The following is a 20,616-nucleotide window of genomic DNA, read 5'->3' on the forward strand; positions in this document are numbered from 1 at the left end:
ACCTAACTAACGTAGGGACATCATACACATCCATGCCCGAGGCAGGATTCGAACCTGCGACCGTAGCGGTCGCACGGTTCCAGACTGTAGCACCTAGAACCACTCGCCCACTCCGGCCGGCCTGTCAGCTTATTACTAGCAAAAATATTTCTAATGGTGGAGGCATGAATATCATGGCATTAGCATGCATCAGTTTGGTATCGAACTGGAGGATTTGTGTTCACTGTTAAATGCTCATGATGTGGTATGTGTGTCTTACCTATCAGTTGTTGTTTGTTTTAAATGTAAAACGTTTTGAAGTTGGCTGTTTTGCGGAATTAGCAAGCGGAATGTGTCAGTTAACATACCAGTTGTCAATTCATTGACGCTATTTCTTAAAACTAAAAGAAAGATTTCCTTGTGGTAGTAATTTTTAAAAGGCTTTAACAGTTGCCGCATTCATATCTTTTTCAGACTACACCTATTTGTCATAATGAATTGGTGAAACGGTAGTTGTATGTTTTTCTACCTAATCGTTCGGCAGAACCATGGAAAAGCCATAAGCACCATCCTAGGTTAGAGAAATTATTGCTGCCGGATACGGCAACTCTCCCACGACATCTCCAAAATTCCCTCCCAGGGCCTCTCCATAATTTCCTCACAAGACATCTCCAAAATTTCGTCATTTGCTGTACTTCATGGTCTTGCGATTTTAATGACCCACAGTGTATTTAGAGGACACCATATAAGCATTCGGTAAAATACGTATGTTTATTTAACAAGGATGCGTGGATGATAGTATCTGCTGTTGACTTAAACCGTTGTATCCACTGAGGAGAGCGGGTGAAGTCTAGATGCCGGCGGTGTCTCGGATCCAGGCCCTCAGATTGCCGACATTGGTTTGGACGGAGATGCCGACTTCGCAGTAGGTGAGCCCCCACGAGACGATGCCCACCTGCGTACCGTTGTTGACCAGTGCCCCACCAGAGTCACCGTAGCATACTCCATGGGTGAAATCCCCAGAGCAGATCATGCGTTCCGTCACGGAATTCACAGCGACGAACACTTTGCGGCATGTCTCACGGTCCACCACGTTGATGTCTACCGCCTGCAGTGTAATGGACGGGCCGTTGCCGCTGTGCTGGTAACCCCACCCACTGACCGTCACAGGCAGCCCACTCGGAGGGTCGTAGCCCTCAGCCGGGAGTCCCACTAGCTGTACATTTGGACCCAGCGTGAAGGATCCGTTCACCTGTAAATCGAACACAAACAGTGTAAGCGACAATTTGCCATTATTTTGTATTATCCCATCACCTTACGCCGCTATAGGAATATAAAATTAACTTCTCGATCAGAACAACACGACACTGACCAGACACTGTCCCATCCACTGACAAATGGCATCACTTAGATGCAGTACGAAGAGTCTTAGGGTCAAAAACAATCTCTTGCAGCTGTTCTCATCTTCCCAGACCTTAGACCCAATGTGAATTCATATGGTTCAAACGGATCTGAGCACTATGGAACTGACAAAAGGAAAGATACACAAAATAAGAACAGCTTTTACTAAGTTACAGGGAGGACAATAATTTGGTAACTTCTACGGTTGCAACAGATCACATTTACTAAAGTGTTCGAATGCAAGTACTGCGTCGCTCAGTCATCCCTTCACGCCCAATCCCTACAGATGCTCGCGTGGCGGAGTATGTTATATGGTGACACCACATGATCGACATTTCTCATCCATTTTTGAGGTACTTCCCGACATTTGCGGCTCCATGTGTCTTGTATTAAATTACCTGTCCCAGCGTCATCTACGTCGCTTTGGGGTTTTCTAAACGTTAACAAGAGTCTCCCTGTATGTGAAGTGTGTACATACTGGCAAAGTCGCAGATAAAAAGCTCATGGGTTGATTTCCACCAAACTTTGTACACTTACTATTTACTCTCTAAAAAGAAATAGTGTGAGAGGTAAGAACCAGTAACCTCCTTTTGGGGTGGGTGTGATGACGTGGAGAGAGCAGAAGGAAAAGGAGGGGACGGGCAGACGAAGAGGGGGAAGGAGAGATGGACTCATGTAGGGTGAAGAAAGAGTTAGAAAGACAGATGGTCAGGGAGAAATGGATACAGGAGGCTAAGAGTAGGAGGTGGAGAGAGAGAGAGAGAGAGAGAGAGAGAGAGAGAGAGAGAGAGAGAGAGGAGGCAGAGATGACCAGAAAAAGGAAGTGGGAGAAGATGACAGAAGCACAGGGCGGAAAATACGGTCAGAGAGAGAGAAGAGGTCAATATGGACAGCGAAAGGGGTAGACAAGATGGATTGGGCAAGCAAAGACGACAAGATGTACGGAAACTTGGGGAGGAGAAGATGGAGAAAGAGAGTGGGGAGGAGCTGATGGACAGAGAGATGGGCAGGAGGAAGTGGACAGAGTGGGTGATGGTGGAGGTGAACAGAGAGAGAAAGAAAGAGAAACTGGAATTATATAAGACTAGAATAAATACAATGACACAAAAAATAATCGAAATATCGAGGAGTTTCGCGACACAAACGAAAGTTGGTAGGCAGGTTTCTACATCGGAAAAATGATGTCCGTTCAAATTTAGCGCCAGTCACGTAAGAGTGGCTCTAGTAGCTACACTATGAGGATGCAAGTCAGGTTTTATGTAAGAACTCGGTGCAATGTTCGTGAGCGTTAGTTACCTTCGAGATACGATGTGGTGAGTTACTGGTGATCAAATTTACTTATCAGGCGACGAAGACGCCATTATCAAGAACCCACTGAGTTTGAATGAGGTCGTGTAATAGGAGTATGAGAAGCTGGATGTTCCTTCTGCCATATCGCAGAAAGGCGTGCCAAGAATTTTACCGCTGTACATGATTGCTGGCAGCGACGGTAACGAGAATGTACGCTCACAAGAAGATTGGACTCTGGACGACCACGTGGCACTAGCGAGAGGGAAGACCATCGTGTCCGGCGTGTGGCTCTGGCGCATCATAGTGCATCTGCAGCAGCAATGTGAGCATTAGCTGGCACCGCAGTGACACAGTATTGTCATGCAGCAGATGGTACAAGTAGATGAATGACGAACACTAACTTCACTTGATGAAGGTTTATTCAGCACTTGCACATACATGAGTGTGGAGTGAACTGCCTCCGGCTAGAACACATACGGTATATATACAGCTACAGAACATTCCAGTAAAATTATTCTTCTCATTTGTGGGTACTTCTAGAGTGTACTCGAACCGAACACAGAAATTGAAATTCTTCTGTTCAGGTGAGTTTTCAACTCAAGACCCTCCATGCAACAGTCTAGTATCATAACCACTACACTATTTTTTTTTACATTTTTGCTCGTTGTTGATCGTTAGGTTTCGTCGTTGCGGACTTCACGTGACATCCGTTAAAGTTCTTTTCTTGATCCTTCCACTCAGTTTTTTGTTACATAGGCCAGCCAGCTCCCTGACCGAATACGCTGAGCTACCGTGCCGGCGACTTCGGCTACTGCGCTGATCGGCTTCTTCTGCGACATTGCTCCCTCATTAAGAGAACAGCGTCTCGGTGTTAGGTCCTCCTAGTCCGGGGACGAGTCATCGGTCCTGCATACTCTGACTCCCGATGACCGATGTTCGCCCTGGCGGTGATCTTGTTAGAACTTCCCTTGCCGCTACGTTCTTCGTCCCCTTTCCGCTTGTTGCCTGTCACTGGAGCTTCGAATTTACCCTGGGTTGCAGGATCCTTATAGGGCTTCATTCGAAGGACGTGGACCGTATCTCTGATCTTTCGTCGTCTAGTGCCGGGGTCGAAATGTTCAACTTCATAAGCAACATCAGACAACTGTCTTAGAACCTTATAAGGTACAAAGTATCGCCTGAGGAGCTTCTCAGAGAGACCAACCTTCCGAACAGGAGTGAAGATCCAGGTTGGTAGACGACAGGGCGGTGGCTCGCGTCATACCTTCGGCGATCGATTTCTTGAGTCTGCAGCGTGCGGAGTCGAGCTAACTGCCGAGCTTCCTCAGCTCTGGTTAACACCTGACCGATGTAGTTGTCGTTCACGTCATCAGGATGTAACGAAAACACAGAGTCCATCGTCGTCGTCGTCGCCTCACGCCCATGCACCAGGAAAAATGGCGTAAATCCTGAGGTGTCTTGTTTGGTGGTGTTGTAGGCAAACGTCACGAAAGTAGCACCTCATCCCAGTTGCTCTGCTCAACATTGACGATAACATGTCGGCCAAGGTCTTATTAAGGCGTTCAGTAAGCCCGTTAGTTTGCGGATGTGTTGAGTAATGTTGCACCGACAGTTTATCTCTGTCACAAAATTCGATTGAAAACTTTCCGTCGATCCGTAATTAACGATTTTTTTGTACCGTGTTTTAATGCAATATCTTATACGATGAATTTGGCTACCTCGAATGCTTCGGCTGTTTTCACGGCTTTTGTAATGGCATATCGCATCAGATAATAAGGACAAACAATAATCCATCTATTGCCACTAGCAGACGTTGGCAATCGTCCGAGGAGGTCAATCCCAACACTCTGGAAAGGCGTTTCGGCTGGTGGAATTGGTATGAGTTGGCCAGGTGGTTTCTGAGGAACTGCCTTCCTCCTCTGACACTCTCGACAATGCGACACATAGTGCCGGACACTCCTAAATAAACCTGGCCAGAAAAATCTCTTGCGGATCCCATCATATGTCTTAAAAAATCCTGAATGTCCGTCCTCAGGCGTGTCATGGAATTTCTGTAGAACATCTAAGCGCATGTGTTTAGGAATCACTGGTAGCCACCTCTTTACAAACGGATCAAAGTTTTTCTTGTAAAGTAATCCATCAACTACTTTAAATTGTTCTTTCACATCCTGATGGGAGCCACTGTGTCGTCGATATGTGAAGTATCACAAGTTCCAACGCCCAGCGCCTCCACCACAATAATGTCACATAGAAGAAGGTGTAAGTAGACGAATGACGAGCACTAACTTCACTTATGGAAGGTTTATTCAGCACTTGCACATACAAGAGCGCGGAGCGAACTGCCTCCGGCTAGAACACATACGGTCTATATACACCTACAGAACATTCCAGAACAATGATTCTTGTCAGTTGGGGATACTTCTACAGTGTATGCGAAACGCACATGGAATTTAGAATTTCTCAGTTCAGGTGAGTTTTGAACCCACAAACCTCCAAGCAACAGTCTAGAATCATTGCCACTACACCAAGCGACTGAGACAATGTACTGTTATAAATCGGTTACTTCAAGCACAGATCCGAGCCGATATCCCTGCAGCGTGCATTCCACCGGTTCCAAACCACCGCCATTTGTAGTATCAGTGGTGAGAAGCGAAAGTTCGTTGGAGGGCATGCTGGAGGTTCTTCCTCGGTGACGGTGATGACCGAGTGTTGGTTAAGGAGGCCAGTTGAGGGCCAGCTACCAAGTTGTCTGCGTGCTAGATACACTGGAGTTATGGTCTGGGATGCTATTTAATTTGATGGCAGGAGCAATGTCGTGGCCATCCTATGCACCCTGACTGCAAATTTGTACGTCAGTCTTGTGATTCGAACTGCTGAGCTTCCATTGCAGGAGGTATTTTCCAAAAAGATGACTCTCGCGCACATACAGCTGTTGTGACCCAACACGCTCTACAGGGTGTCGAGATGTTCCCTTATCCAGTTCGACCAGAAGATCTGTCACCATCGAGCACATATGGGACATCATCAGACGACAACTCCAGCGTCATCCACCAACAGCATTAATCGTCCTTGTATCGACCGATGACTGATGACCGCGCAGTTGAGCGCCCCACAAATCAGACATCATCATCATCATCATCATCGACCGACCAAGTGCAACAGGCATGGAACTTCATCCCACACACTAACATCCGGCACTTGTACAACACAATCTATCCACTTCTGCATGCTTGCGTTGAACATTCAGGCGGTTACACCACCTATTAATGTACAAGCATTTCACATTTGCAGTAGCTTACAGCGAGCTTGATTTAAGCTGTGATCTTGCAATGTTAATTACTTGAATATGTTACCTAGACAGATTTATGATCGAAATTTCATCACTCTACATTAATTATTTCTTGGTGTTGCGACTATTTTTTCTTCAGTGTACATGTAAAACGTGCGTACACGGGCAAACCAGCAGGTAAAAAGATCATCCCAAACTTATGGATCAATTTCAACCAAACTTTGTACACCTATTATTTACTACCAGGAAAGAAGTAATGTGTGGCTAGGAACCAGCACCCTCCAATTGGGGCGGGGGTGATAATGTGGGGAGAGAAAAAGAAGGAGGAGATGGGCAGACAGTGAGGGGGAAGGAGGAGACAGTCGGAGGAAGGGGTGGACAGAGAAATGGGCACAGAAAGTAAAGAGAAAGAGATGAAATGGGGAGGCGGATATGGACAGAGAACAGAAGGGTAGAAGTTGGATGGAGACAGGGTTTAGAAGAGATGGACAGACAATGGGAAGAGTGGAGACAGGCAGGGAGAGGGGGAGAAGAGAGAGAGAAAGGAGAAGCGAAAATGGACAAAGAGACGAAGGAGGAGGAGGTGCACAGGGAGAGAGAGGGAGGAGCAGATGGATTGAGGGAGGAATAGGAGAGGATGGACAGAGAGTGATGGAGGAGGTGGCCAGAGAGAGGGGATAGGATTCAAATGGTTCAAATGGCTCTGAGCACTATGGGACTCAACTGCTGTGGTCATAAGTCCCCTAGAACTTAGAACTACTTAAACCTAACTAACCTAAGGACAGCACACAACACCCAGCCATCACGAGGCAGAGAAAATCCCTGACCCCGCCGGGAATCGAACCCGGGAACCCGGGCGTGGGAAGCGAGAACGCTACCGCACGACCACGAGATGCGGGCAGAGGGGATAGGAGGAGATGGACAGAGAGAGGGGGAGAGGAGATAGTCAGAGAAAGGAAGAAGCGAAGATGCACACAGAGGCGAAAGAGGAAGAGGAGGACAGAGAGAGAAGGAGGAGCAGATGGACTGAGGGAGGAATAAGAGGGGATTGACGGAGAGCGGGGGATGGAGGAGGTTACCAGAGAGAGGGGATAGGAGGAGATGGACAGAGAGAGGGGGAGGACGAGATGGGCAGAGAGGGGGAAAAGAGGAGCTTGACTGCTGGTGCAACGCCAGGTACTGAGCTGGTAATAAAGTAAACTTCACTAACCTGTACGACTGCGATGTCGTAGTCGGAGGTGCGGCTATCGTATAGCTGGTGCAGAAAGACGGCTGCCGCCTTTATCACTGTGCCGCCGCTACCACGGACGGAGGAGCCCGCGCGCAGCGCCATGTAGACGACTCCGACGTCCTCGACGCAGTGGCCGGCGCTCAGCGCCCAGGAGGGGCCGATGAGCGACGCGCCGCACTCCTGGTCGCCGCTGAATTCGAAGGCCAGCTGCCAGGGGTAGTCGGCGATGCTGGCCTCGTGGCCGCCGACGATGCGCTCGTGGGCGCCGGTCCGTTGCCAGACCGCGGACGGCCACGCCGCAGCCGCCGACAGCAGCAGCAGCCACAGACACGGGCACCAGGTCACTGTGGCGTGGCGCGACATTCTCGCTTGTGGTGCACGCCTCCTGCCTCCGGCCCTCTTTATACTCCTGCTGGCCGAGAAAATGATGACACCACTCACAGCCTTATCTCCGTCCGGTACAGATCAAGTGGCACTGCGCTGATATCACTCAGATTATCGTTTTTTTTTTTTCACATCTCTCTTGTCTGACCATTTCGCAAGGCAGTAAAACATGCTTGTCTAAAGCACTTTGTGGCAGAGGAGAATTTTATTTACCGTAAGTCACACAAAAGTCATGGGACAACGATATGTACACTACTGGCCATTAAAATTGCTACACCACGAAGATGACGTGTTACAGACGAGAAATTTAACCGACAGGAAGTAGATGCTGTCATATGCAAATGATTAGCCTTTCAGAGCATTCACACAAGGTTGGCGCCGGTGGCGACACCTACAACGTGCTGACATGACGAAAGTTTCCAATCGATTTCTCACACACAAACAGCAGTTGACCGGCGTTGCCTGCTGAAACGTTGTTGTGATGCCTCGTGTAAGGAGGAGAAATGCGTACCATCACGTTTCCGACTTTGATAAAGGTCGGATTGTAGCCTATCGCGATTGCGATTCATCGTATCGCGACATTGCTGCTCGCGTTGGTCGAGATCCAATGATTGTTTGCAGAATATGGAATCGGTGGGCTCAGGAAGGTAATATGGAACGCCGTGCTGGATCCCAACGGTCTCGTATCACTAACAGTCGAGATGACAGGCGTCTTATCCGCATAGCTGTAGCGGATCGCGGTACCACGTCTCGATCCCTGAGTCAACAGATGGGGACGTTTGTAAGACAACAACCATCTGCATGAACAGTTCGACGACGTTCACAGCAGCATGGACTATCAGCTCGGGGACCATGGCTGCGGTTACCCTTGACGCTGCATCACAAATAGGAGCGCCTGAGATGGTGTACTCAACGACGAACCTGGGTGCACGAATGGCAAAACTTCATTTTTCGGATGAATCCAGGTTCTGTTTACATCATCACGATGGTCGCATCCGTGTTTGGCGACATCGCGGTGAACGAACATTGGAAGCGTGTATGCGTCATCGCCATACTGGCGTATCACCCGGCGTGATGGTATGGAGTGCCATTGGTTACACGTCTCGGTCGCCTCTTGTTCGCACTGACGGCACTTTCAACAGTGGACATTACATTTCAGATTTGTTACGACCCGTGGCTCTACCCTTCATTTGATCCTTGCGAAACCCTACATTTAAGCAGGATAATGCACGACCGCATGTTACAGGTCCTGTACGGGGCTTTCTGGACTGCTGCCCTGGCCAGCACATTCTCCAGATCTCTCACCAACTGGAAACGTCTGGTCAATGGTGGCCGAGAAACTGGCTCGTCACAGTACGCCAGTCACTACTATTGATGAACTGTGATATCGTGTTGAAGCTGCATGGGCAGCTGTACCTGTACGGCCGGCCGCGTTGGTCTAGCGGTTCTGGCGCTGCAGTCCGGAACCGCGGGACTGCTACGGTCGCAGGTTCGAATCCTGCCTCGGGCATGGGTGTGTGTGATGTCCTTAGGTTAGTTAGGTTTAAGTAGTTCTAAGTTCTAGGGGACTTATGACCTAAGATGTTGAGTCCCATAGTGCTCAGAGCCATTTGAACCATTTTGTACCTGTACACGTCATCCAATCTCCGTTTGGCTCAATGCTCAGGCGTATCAAGAGCGTTATTACGGCCCGAGGTGGTTGTTCTGAGTACTATCTTCTCAGGATCTATGCACCCAAATTGAGTGAAAATGCAATCACGTGTCAGTTCTAGTATTATATATTTGCCCAATGAATACCCGTTCATCATCTGCATTTCTTCTTGGTGTAGCAATTTTAAAGGCCAGTAATGTACATATACCAATAAAGGTCGCGTACACACCGTATAAAAGGACAGTGAACTGGCGGAGCGGTCGTTTGTGCTCAGGTGATTCATGTGAAAATCCCGACGTGATTACTGCAGTACGAGAGATTTTAACAGACCCTGAACGCGAAATGGTAATTGCAGCTAGAGGCGTGGGACATTCCATTTCGGAAGTCAAATTCAATATTCCCATATACAGGCTACCAAGAGAGCTCCAAGAATACCAAATTTCAGACAATACCTCTCACCACAGACAACATTGTGCCCGATGGCCTTCACGATTGAGAGCAACCTAGAGTTGTTAGTGTTAACAGGTAAGCGACGCTGCATGAAATAACCGCAGAAATGAATGTGGGACGTACGGTGAACGTATCCGCAAGGACACTGCGGCGAAACTAGGCGTTAATAGGCTATGGCAGCAGACGACTGACGCGAGTGCCTTCGTTAACAGCACGACATCGCCCTCAGCGCCTCTTTTAGGCCCGTAACCTTATCGGTTGGACTCTAAGCGACTGGAAAACCGTGGCCTGGTGGTGATGGGTCCCGATTTCAGTTGGTAGGAGCTGATGGTAGGGTTCAAATGTGGCGCAGAACCCACGAAGCCGTGGACCCAAGTTGTCAAAAAGGCATTTTGGAATCGGGTGACGGCTCCATAATGATTTGGGCTGTGTTAAATGTAGTGGACTTGGTCCTCAGTTATATTTGGCTCCTTGGAGACAATTTGTAGCCATTGATAGACTTTAAGTTCCCAAACAAAGAGGGGATTTTTGTGGATGGGATTGATCCATGTCACGAGTCCACAACTGTTGGTGATTGGTTAGAAGAACATTCTGGGAAATTCGAAAAAATGATTTGCCACCACCCCGATCGCACGACACGAATCTCATCGAACATTTATGGGACATAATCGTGAGGTTAGTTCGTGCGAAAAATCCTATACAGGTAACATCTTCGCAATTACGGGATGGCCATATGGCTCAGTAATTCTTCAGGGGCTTACAACGACTTGTTGAGTCCATGCCACGCCGAGTCGATGCACTAGGAGGGGCAGAGAGAGAGATCTGATACGATATTAGGACTCTTGTCACCTCAGCATAAGATCTTTTATATGATCATCTTCCTGAATAGCTCTTATATTGAGTTCCTCCTTCATATATTCCTTTAAGCCCACTGAGAACCACGATGCTTCTTTTTCTGTCTTCTCTTTCTGTCTTCTCTTTCTTATTAGCCAAGAAAGCTTTCATTTTCAGCCTGTGGGTAAGCTTTCTCTCTCCGTCCCTTTCCGCTGTCTCCTCTGCTTTATCTGCTGACAAGGGACACTGGAAATACCCTTTGTACACTGATGTGCCGCAATTTGGACCGTTTCTGTATTGTTTCTAATGGAATTTCATGTTATTCGAAGGTCAAAGATACTGGTATAGGCATGCGTATTCAAAGACAGAGATTTGTAAACAGGCAGAATATGACGCTGCGGTCGGCTATGCCTATATAATACAACTGCCTGATGCAGTTGACTCTTTGTTGGAACAAATTCACACCCGTTTATTTGTTGTTTTCTTTTCTGTGAGAGGTCTATGCGACATCTCGCCTGCACTCACTATTCAGAACATGTTCTTGCGACGGTAATATACTTTCGCCACACGGCTTATGTTCTATAATTAGTGTGTAGTATGGCAATTACCAAGACTACAGAAGGAAAACAGACACATCAATAACCAGATGGAAAGTTCTAAATTTTCTAAAAAAAAAAAAATAGTCACGAGGAAGATTTGAACACGGATCTCCCGCTTCGTAGTCCCACACCATGACCAAACAACGACGAGGCCACGATTCTTGAAATTCGCTCGATGTTGCACATTGAACACCGAAAATGCAGGATGGATGGCACCTGTTACCGACATATAATTTTTTGGGAATTACATGTAAATATTCGTAATTTAAATGTTTTCTTTTAATAAGAAAGGACATTGCTTCACTTTATGTGAACATTTAGGTAGAAGTCTGTTGAAAAATGGCTCTGAGCACTATGGGATTTAACATCTGAGGTCATCAGTCCCCTAGAACTTAGAACTACTAAAACCTAACTAACCTAAGGACATCACATACAGCCATGCTCGAGGCAGGATTCGAACCCGCGACCGTAGCAGTGCGTGGTTCCGGACTGAAGCGCCTAGAACCGCTCGGCCACCGCTGCCGGCCAGAAGTCTGTTGACGGTTCTGTGTTTCGGTTACTGCTGCTACAATGCCAGACTATCAAGATTTAAGTGTTAAAGTCGACGCAGGTAACGATGAAGTAGACATTTTCCCGCACGACCATTTCACAAGTGCACCGTAAATATCAGGAATCCGGTGAAACATCAAATCTCCTACATCGCTGCGGCCGGAACATGATCCTGCAAGAAGCGATCCAACGACGACTGAAGAGAATCGTTCAGCGCGAGAGAAGTGCAAGCCCTCCGCAAATTACTGCAGATTTTAATGCTGGGCTATCAGCAAGGCAGCCTGCAATCATTCAACGAAATATTATCGACATGGGCTTTCGGACAGAAAGCCCACTCTTATATCCTGGATGACAGCATGACGCAAAGCATTACGCCTCGCCTGGGCCCGTCAAAACCGATATTGGACTATTGATGACTGTAAATGTGTTGCATGGTCGGACAAGTCTCGTTTCAAATTGTATCGAGCGGATGGACGTGTACGAGTATGTAGACAGCCTCATGAACCCATGAACCCTGCATACCACCAGGGGACTGTTGACGCTGGTGGAGGCTCTGTAATGGTGTGGGGCTTGTGCACTTGGAGTGGTATGGGACCCCTGATACGTCTAGATACGACTCTGACAGGTGAACACATACGTAAGCATCACATCTGATCATCTGCATCCATTCATGTCCATTGTAATTTCGACGGCTTTGGGCAATTCCAGCAGGACAATGCGACACACCACACGGCCAAAATTGCTACAGAGTGGGTCCAGGACCACTCTTCTGAGTTTTAACGCTTCCCCTGGCCACCGAACTCCCCAGAAATGAACATTATTGAGCGTATATGGGATGCCTTGCATCGTGCTGTTCAGAAGAGACCCCCACCTCCTCGTTCTCTTACGAATTTATGGAGAGCCCTGCAGGATTCATGGTGTCAATTTCCTCCAGCACTACTTCAGACATTACTCGCCTTCATGCTACGTCCTATTGCGGCACTTCTGTGTTCTCGGATGGGGGGGGGGGGGGGGGTGAGGCTACACAATGTTAGGCACGTGTACCAGGCTCTTTGGCTCTTCAGTGCATAAACATAACACACTGTCATGCCTAATATGGTGTAGAAAAACAGGTCACTTTCAATACAGCTTCCTGTCTTCTCGGAATCGATTGATACAGATCCTGTATCGTTTTCGGAGAAATTTTATGTATTATATTCTTGCAAACAATTGCAATTTCAAGTATCGTGAAAGTGAATACCGATCACGCAAGCTTCTCTCCTAAGTAGACCACAAAGCCTCAATTACACTGCAATCTGCTGACTGTGATGCTCGGGAGAGATATGACAATTCATCCTCGTACTCATGAAACCAGTCCTGTGCGGCCACAATTACCATTGAGGAACAAAAATTTTACCATGTGAAACGAATCAGGTTGTAGAGAGCCTGATGCTTCATTCTCAGTTCTACTCAGCACACTTAATACATCGATAACATAGGTCTAATTAACTAATAAATACGGATGTATAAGCAAAAGAGCAGTGATATCGATGAGAGGGTGTGATGATTGTAGAATTCGTTTAATTTCATTTAATTGTATAGTGGGTGGTGAATTTGTTCTGATGGTTATCAAAGCGTGAAAATATGGCCCTTGCAAATTATTTACCTACCTTCAGCAGGCGAAGCTGCAGACTGGACACGCACCAAGCACCTGTGAGCGGCCGCCCACTGTCGCATTCACTGCGGCAGAGGGTGGCTTACGTCCTTCAGAGAGATTTCTCTCAAAGACAGATCACCCATGCATATGGTGTGTTTCGTGCGACAAAATCTCAGTATTGTGCAGTAACTGTGGGGCTTCTCCACAAGCGAGTTCTTTGTCTAGTGCCGACGGGACGCTGACCCCTTGAGCATAAACACTGAGAAGGCAAATTTGAGGAAAGTTTTTGGCGGGACTCCGTTTGGTAGGCCGGAACACTCTCAGGTTGCTGGAAAGAGGACTCCGGACAAATCAGCGTCCTGAATCTTTCAAAAGAATCGACGCCGAACCTTCCAGAAGAAAACTGTTAGCAGGTTTCGGATTGGTGAAATAAAGTACACGGTCTCAAATAGGTCATAATGATAGTATTGGAGGGCTCACATCGAAAAGGATCAGTAGACTAAAGTATCAGAGGCTTCCTCGCTGAGATCCCTGCTTCGCCGGGAGCCATAGGAGACGGACTTGGTCGTTAAGAGGTCTGGGAACTGCCTGTTTCACCGCTAGAGGAGAAGACAGTTCAGGAGTAGGCGGGCTGTGCCACGGTAGCGCCCGACTCTACCTGCCATCTCACCGCTCCTCATCTACCCTAAATGATGTGAGAGTCGCAGCCAAGGTGTACATAATTCGTAGAGGATGATAGGCACGAGGATTCAGATTGATCAACCAGTCACTGTTTGGTGCCCTTTGGGCCATGAGTTTCCTCTTTGGAGTTCTATTTCTCTTTTACTCACTAACCTTCCGCTGCATTTCCTTTATATACACCTGGACCGTAGTGGAGGCTGGCACCTTGAGATGCGACACTCTCTGCAAAACAGTGACAAAACAGATTAGCTACAGCCTTATCCCAATGGCACCTTGCCCAGGGTATGGATGTGAGCAGCCAAAATGGTCACGTAATCCTTGGCAGTAATACGAGGGTTGCCAGCTCAACAAATCACGAAAAACACTCATATCACATATGCACTCTCAAAGGAACTATTATTGTAAGTCATCACTCCCCGATATTTCAACATATGCCATGCATGATAATCAACCAAATATTTCGTAAGCTCTGTGAATTCACTGACATTGTGGTTGCTGAATTTCAGTGTTAGACGCGTCAACTTATATCTATCTTGTTACCAGGTCCACTACATCTCTGATGCACACGCAATTATTCTACAGTATTGTGTATGGGACCCCTGATAGTCTAGATACGACTCTGACAGGTGATTTAAAAATCTTTCAAGCCGACTCGCCTTGAGATTAGCTGATAGGTTGTCAGGTGACATATCGGAACAAGAACAGATAACATCCCAGATACACGCCAGAAAGATGATGGAATAATTGTTTGAAATTGCTTATTGGAGTTTAGATGACCTATTTAACTTTAATTATCGTTTTTGCTAATAAAGACGTCAAGGCAATGAAAGAGAAACTGAATAATGAATATATTGTACGAAGCTGCGAAACGTGTCAAGTGGTCAGCCTTGACTCATTTCTTATTCGTTAGTCGTTTATACCTTTCCGTTCTTCGCTTTGCAATAACTCATCAGTTTCTTTCTTGTTTTATCGTAAATGGCTCTGAGCACTATGGGACTTAACATATGAGGTCATCAGTCCCCTAGAACTTAGAACTACTTAAACCTAACTAACCTAAGGACATCACATACATCCATGCCCGAAGGGTCTTGCACTGGGCAGCAGCTTAAGCAGCAATATTCATTACTGTAGTAGTAATAGTAGTAGTAGTAGCATTATTCATCTGTAGTTCTCTTTTTACAAGGATATAGGACATGTCAAAGTATTTGCAAGTTTAGATCAATGTAAAACCAGATAAATCGTATACACATATATTTACAGACTTTTAGTTAGACACTATCATTACATTTACTCCTGGTATACAATACCTTTTTTACAGATAACTTATTAAATAATGTAATGCCACACTGTTAATTCATATGTCACTATTAGTCACTGCAAACACACTATACACACATTGTTTCATAACACTTCGCCCACTGCACACACGCACACACACATACACACACACACACACACACACACACACACACACACACTGGTAATCTCTGGGCCATTTTCTGTACCACAACTTCCCATTTGCTATCCTGAAAAACTGAGTCAGCATCCCTCCATAATGAGTGAGATATTGAGCTCAGAAAGAGGAAGAGGTGTTAGTATTGTGATATGCGTAGTTTGGGGGTAAGTATTTCTAGAAAGGAAAAAAGAAGCAAAAACACATTAAGTGAAGGTGTTATGTGGAATGTTGGATGTTTTATAATCATTATTGTTATTATTTATTTGTACAACATTTTTTGTCAAACCCCTACTCTGTTTTATCTAAGTAATCCTTCAATGTATAAAATGTATTACACAAATGATCTGAAGAACAAGTTTCTTGAGAAATACGATAACTTACAGCAGAATATCATTTATTACAAACGATACCTACATGATAAAATTCTCCACTTTAAAGGCACTTAGGAAGAGATGGATAACTTTGCACAGACAGTAAGTTTCAAGCACCCTAAAATCAAATTCACTCCAGCATTAGAGCATGACAACTGCGTTAACCACATTAATATAGTTGTAAACAGAAAACAACATGAAGCTTCATGCGCTAAAATGCGATGGGTCCGTAAGTTACCACATACAGAAATGCTCATTACCAGTAAAAATGTGCCTCTTCTGGAAGTGATAGATGTAAGCTATGTGAACTTGCGTTTCTTCTGTTTGAGAAAATCAAACCTCGTAAACGTTTGGCGACACCGCAGGCTCCCTCGATTTGCGTGCGCTACGAACTGTTGAACACTGTATTCGCCGTGAGAAACTCAGGTCTCAGGTTACCATGGTTACGTGCCAATAAGTATAGAGACTTCCATATACTATGTTTGCTCCGTCATAGTCTCAGTGATTGCTCTTCCTCTTATTTATCTTCAGCTCTTACACTACTATCGACCAGCACAGCAAAAATGCTCTTTCTCAACAAAGTAAATTCCTTTCTGTGCCATCACGTAACACTCCCATGTTCCCTAAATCAATTTACGTATCAGGAACACGACACTGGTACAATCTTCCTCAAAATTTCAAACTAATTAAATTCTTCCCTAATTTCTTCTATCACAAAAGCCGTCTCTTCCACATACTAGTCAGCAGTTCATACTCAGCAATCCCCAATTCCCTACAACTTCTCCCTCCCCCCTGAAAGTAGGGCTTCTTATTTAAATGCTGTCTTTTCATAACAGCTACTTCACTCTCCCTTCAATCTTCTCATCTTCCTGTACCCCTCCTGCTTCTGATAATGGTAAATGGCTCTGAGCACTATGGGACTTAACATCGGAGGTCATCAGTCCCCTAAAACTTAGAACTACTTAAACCTAACTAACCTAAAGACATCACACACATCTATGCCCGAGGCAGGATTCGAACCTGCGACCGTTCCGGTCGCGCGGATACTGACTGAAGCGCCTAGAACCGCTCGGCCTCTCCGGCCGGCTCATTTCCATTCTGCTCTGAAAACCAGGTTTTAAATTCACTTCAACAACGCTTACTTTTTGCAGTTTTGCCTTGAAAATGACGGGACGAATACCTGTCGAAATATCGGAGTTGTCGACGATGTCACCGCACAGCATTTTCTTAGGTTATTTGTGCTATGATTTCGTAGGCTGGAATGATAAGGTTGAAATAGCATACACCATAAATGTATCATGCACACTAGCATTCATCGTTAGTTCTAGCCTGTGTGATCTTCCATCACTTTACCGTCGGCATATTGTTTTATGCGGTTCCAGTTTCGGTCTGTTTAATAACAAAGATTGTATACTGGTCAGGTTCCTCTCAGAGTATGCTGATAAAATAGCTCGATATTTAGCAATTATACAGGATGTTATAAAAAGGTACGGCCAAACTTTCAGGAAACATTCCTCACACACAAAGAAAGAAAATATGTTATGTAGACATGTGTCCGGAAACGCTTACTTTCCATGTTAGAGCTCATTTTATTACTTCTCTTCAAATCGCATTAATCATGGAATGGAAACACACAGCAACACAACGTACCAGCGTGACTTCAAACACTTTGTTACAGGAAATGTCCACCGTTAGCGAGGATACATGCATCCACCCTCCGTCGCATGGAATCCCTGATGCGCTGATGCAGCCCTGGAGAATGGCGTATTGTAACACAGCCGTCCACAATACGAGCACGAAGATTCTCTACATTTGGTACCGGGCTTGCGTAGACAAGAGCTTTCAAATGCCCCCATAATTGAAAGTCAAGAGGGCTGAGGTCAGGAGAGCGTGGAGGCCATGGAATTGGTCCGCCTCTACCAATCCATCGGTCACCGAACCTGTTGTTGAGAAGGGTACGAACACTTCGACTGAAATGTGTAGGAGCTCCATCGTGCATGAACCACTTGTTGTGTCGTACTTGTAAAGGCACATGTTCTAGCAGCACAGGTAGAGTATCCCGTATGAAATCATGATAACGTGTTCCATTGAGCGTAGGTGGAAGAACATGGGGCCCAATCAAGACATCACCAACAATGCCTGCCCAAACGTTCACAGAAAATCTGTGTTGATGACGTGATTGCACAATTGCGTGCGGATTCTCGTCACACATGTTGATTGCGAAAATTTACAATTTGATCACGTCTGAATAAAGCCATACTGACGAAACTAAAATGAGCTCTAACATGGAAATTAAGCGTTTCCGGACGCATGTCCAAATAACATCTCTTCTTTATTTGTGTGTGAGGAATGTTTCCTGAAAGTTTGGCCGTACCTTTTTGTAACACCCTGTATACAACCACTCGCTCACAGAAAGATCCGTACCTAAAGACTGGAAAATTGCTCAAGTCACACCAATACCCAAAAGGGAAGTACGAGTAATCCACTGCATTACAGGCCTATATCACTAACGTCGATTTGCAGTAGGGTTTTGGAACATATACTGTATTCGAACATTATGAAATACCTCGAAAGAAACGATTTATTGACACACAGCACGGATTCAGAAAATATCGTTCTTGTGAAACACAACTAGCTCTTTATACTCATTAAGTAATGAGTGCTATCGACAGGGAGATGTCAAATTGATTCCATATTTTTAGATTTCCAGAAGGTTTTTGACACCGTTCCTCACAAGCGTCTTCTCACCAAACTGCGTGTCTGCGGGGTATCGCCTCAGTTGTGCGACTGGATTAGTAATTTCCTGTCAGAAAGGTCACAGTTCGCAGTAATAGACGGAAAGTCATCGAGTAAAACACAAGTAATATCCGGCGTTCCCCAAGGAAGCGTTATAGGCCCTCTATTGTTCCTGACCTATATTAACGACTTAGGAGACAATATGAGAAGCCGTCTTAGATTGTATGCAGATGACGCGGTCGTTTACCGTCTTGTAAAGTCATCAGATGACCAAAACGACTTGCAAAATGATTTAGATAAGATATCTGTATGGTGCGAAAAGTGGCAATTGACCCAAAATAAGGAAAAGTACGAAGTTATTCACATGAGTACTAAAATAAATCTGCTAAATTTCGATTACGCGGTAAGTCACACAAATCTGAAGGCTGTAAATTCAGCTAAATACTTACGGATTACAATTACAAAAATGGGTCAAATGGCTCTGAGCACTATGGGACTTAACTGCTGTGGTCATCAGTCCCCTAGAACTTAGAACTACTTAAACATAACTAACCGAAGGACATCACACACATCCATGCCCGAGGCAGGATTCGAACCTGCGACCGTAGCAGTCGCGCGGTTCCGGACTGCGCGCCTAGAACCGCGAGACCACCGCGGCCGGCTTACAACTACAAATAAGCTAAATTTGAACCATCACATAGATAATATTGTGGGTAGAGCAAACCAAAGACTGCGATTCATTGTCAGAACACTTAGAAGGTGCAACAGGTCTACCAAAGAGACTGCTTACACCAAGCTTGTCCGCCCTATTCTGGAGTATTGCTGTGCGGTGTGGGATCCGCATCAGGTGAGGCCGACGGATGACATCGAAAAAGTACAGAGAAAGGCAGCTCGTTTTGTATTATCGCGAAATAAGGGAGATAGTATCACAGACATGATACGTGAATTGGAGTGACAATCATTAAAACAAAGTGGTTAGACACTGGACTGGCATTCGGGAGGACGACGGTTCAGTCCCGCGTCCGGCCACCCTGATTTAGGTTTTCCGTGATTTCCCTAAATCGCTCCAGGCAAATGCCGGGATGGTTCCTTTGAAAGAGCACGGCCGACTTCCTTCCCCATCCTTCCCTAATCCAATGAGACCGATGACCTGTCTGTCTGGTCTCCTTCCCCAAACAACCCAAACCCTAACCTTCATTAAAACAAAGGCGTCCTTCGGTGCGACGGCATCTTCTCATGAAATTTCAATCATCAGTTTTTTCCTCCGATTGTGAAAAAAGTTCTGTTGGCACCCACCTACAAAGGGAAAAATGATCATCATGATAAAAAAGAGAAATAAGGGCTCGCACAGAAAAATTTAAGAGCTCGTTTTTCCCGCGTGCCGTTCGAGAGTGGAACGGTAGAGAGACAGCTTGAAGGTGGTTCAAAATGTTCAAACGTGTGTGGAATCTTATGGGACTTAACTGCTAAGGTCATCAGTCCCTAAGCTTACACACTACTTAACCTCAATTATCCCAAGGACAAACACACACAGCCATGCCCGAGGGAGCACTCGAACCTCCGCAGGGACCAGCCGCACAGCTCATGACTGCAGCGCCTAAGACCGCTGGGCTAATCCCGTTGCGGCTGAAGGTGGTTCATTGAACACTCTGCCAGGCACTTTATCGTGAATAGCAGAGTAATCACGTAGATGTAGATGTAGAAAATACATCCTTCATTCCAGTGGAAAGATTTGAGATTGTAAAGCTCCTTTCATTACGTTCTATCCAACTGAGAACCAAATCAGTGTAATACTGGGGACAGACATTCGTCATTGACCAAATAGCAATTACAATTGTACATTTGAAGGAACAATTTTTTCGGTGCTTATATCATAACACCTTCAAATTTTGTATTCTTATGCATGAGGGAACTACACAAACGGATTGAAATTTATTGGATGTGCCTGTGACTGTGAGAGTTTGTCGGTGTGACAGTGTGGATGAAGGTGTGAACGAGTGTGTGAATGACAGTGAATGTGAGAGTTTGTGAATGACTTTGTGTGCTTTGTGTGTGTGTGTGTGTGTGTGTGTGTGTGCG

The 20,616-nt window shown here is 45.8% G+C and overlaps 1 protein-coding gene across 1 annotated transcript in view; it reads right to left on the minus strand.

The window, feature by feature from the left end:
* Positions 1-731: 731 nt before the first annotated feature.
* LOC126263507 (trypsin delta-like) overlaps positions 732-20,616 on the minus strand; it is a 562,206-nt gene continuing 542,321 nt past the window's right edge. The window contains exon 4 of the mRNA XM_049960600.1: positions 732-934. Coding sequence (XP_049816557.1) covers positions 830-934 — 105 coding nt within the window. The 3' untranslated portion in view covers positions 732-829. The remainder of the gene's footprint in view (positions 935-20,616) is intronic.

The sequence above is a fragment of the Schistocerca nitens genome, chromosome 6 (assembly GCF_023898315.1).
Source record: "Schistocerca nitens isolate TAMUIC-IGC-003100 chromosome 6, iqSchNite1.1, whole genome shotgun sequence".
NCBI classification, from domain to species: Eukaryota; Metazoa; Arthropoda; class Insecta; order Orthoptera; family Acrididae; genus Schistocerca; species Schistocerca nitens.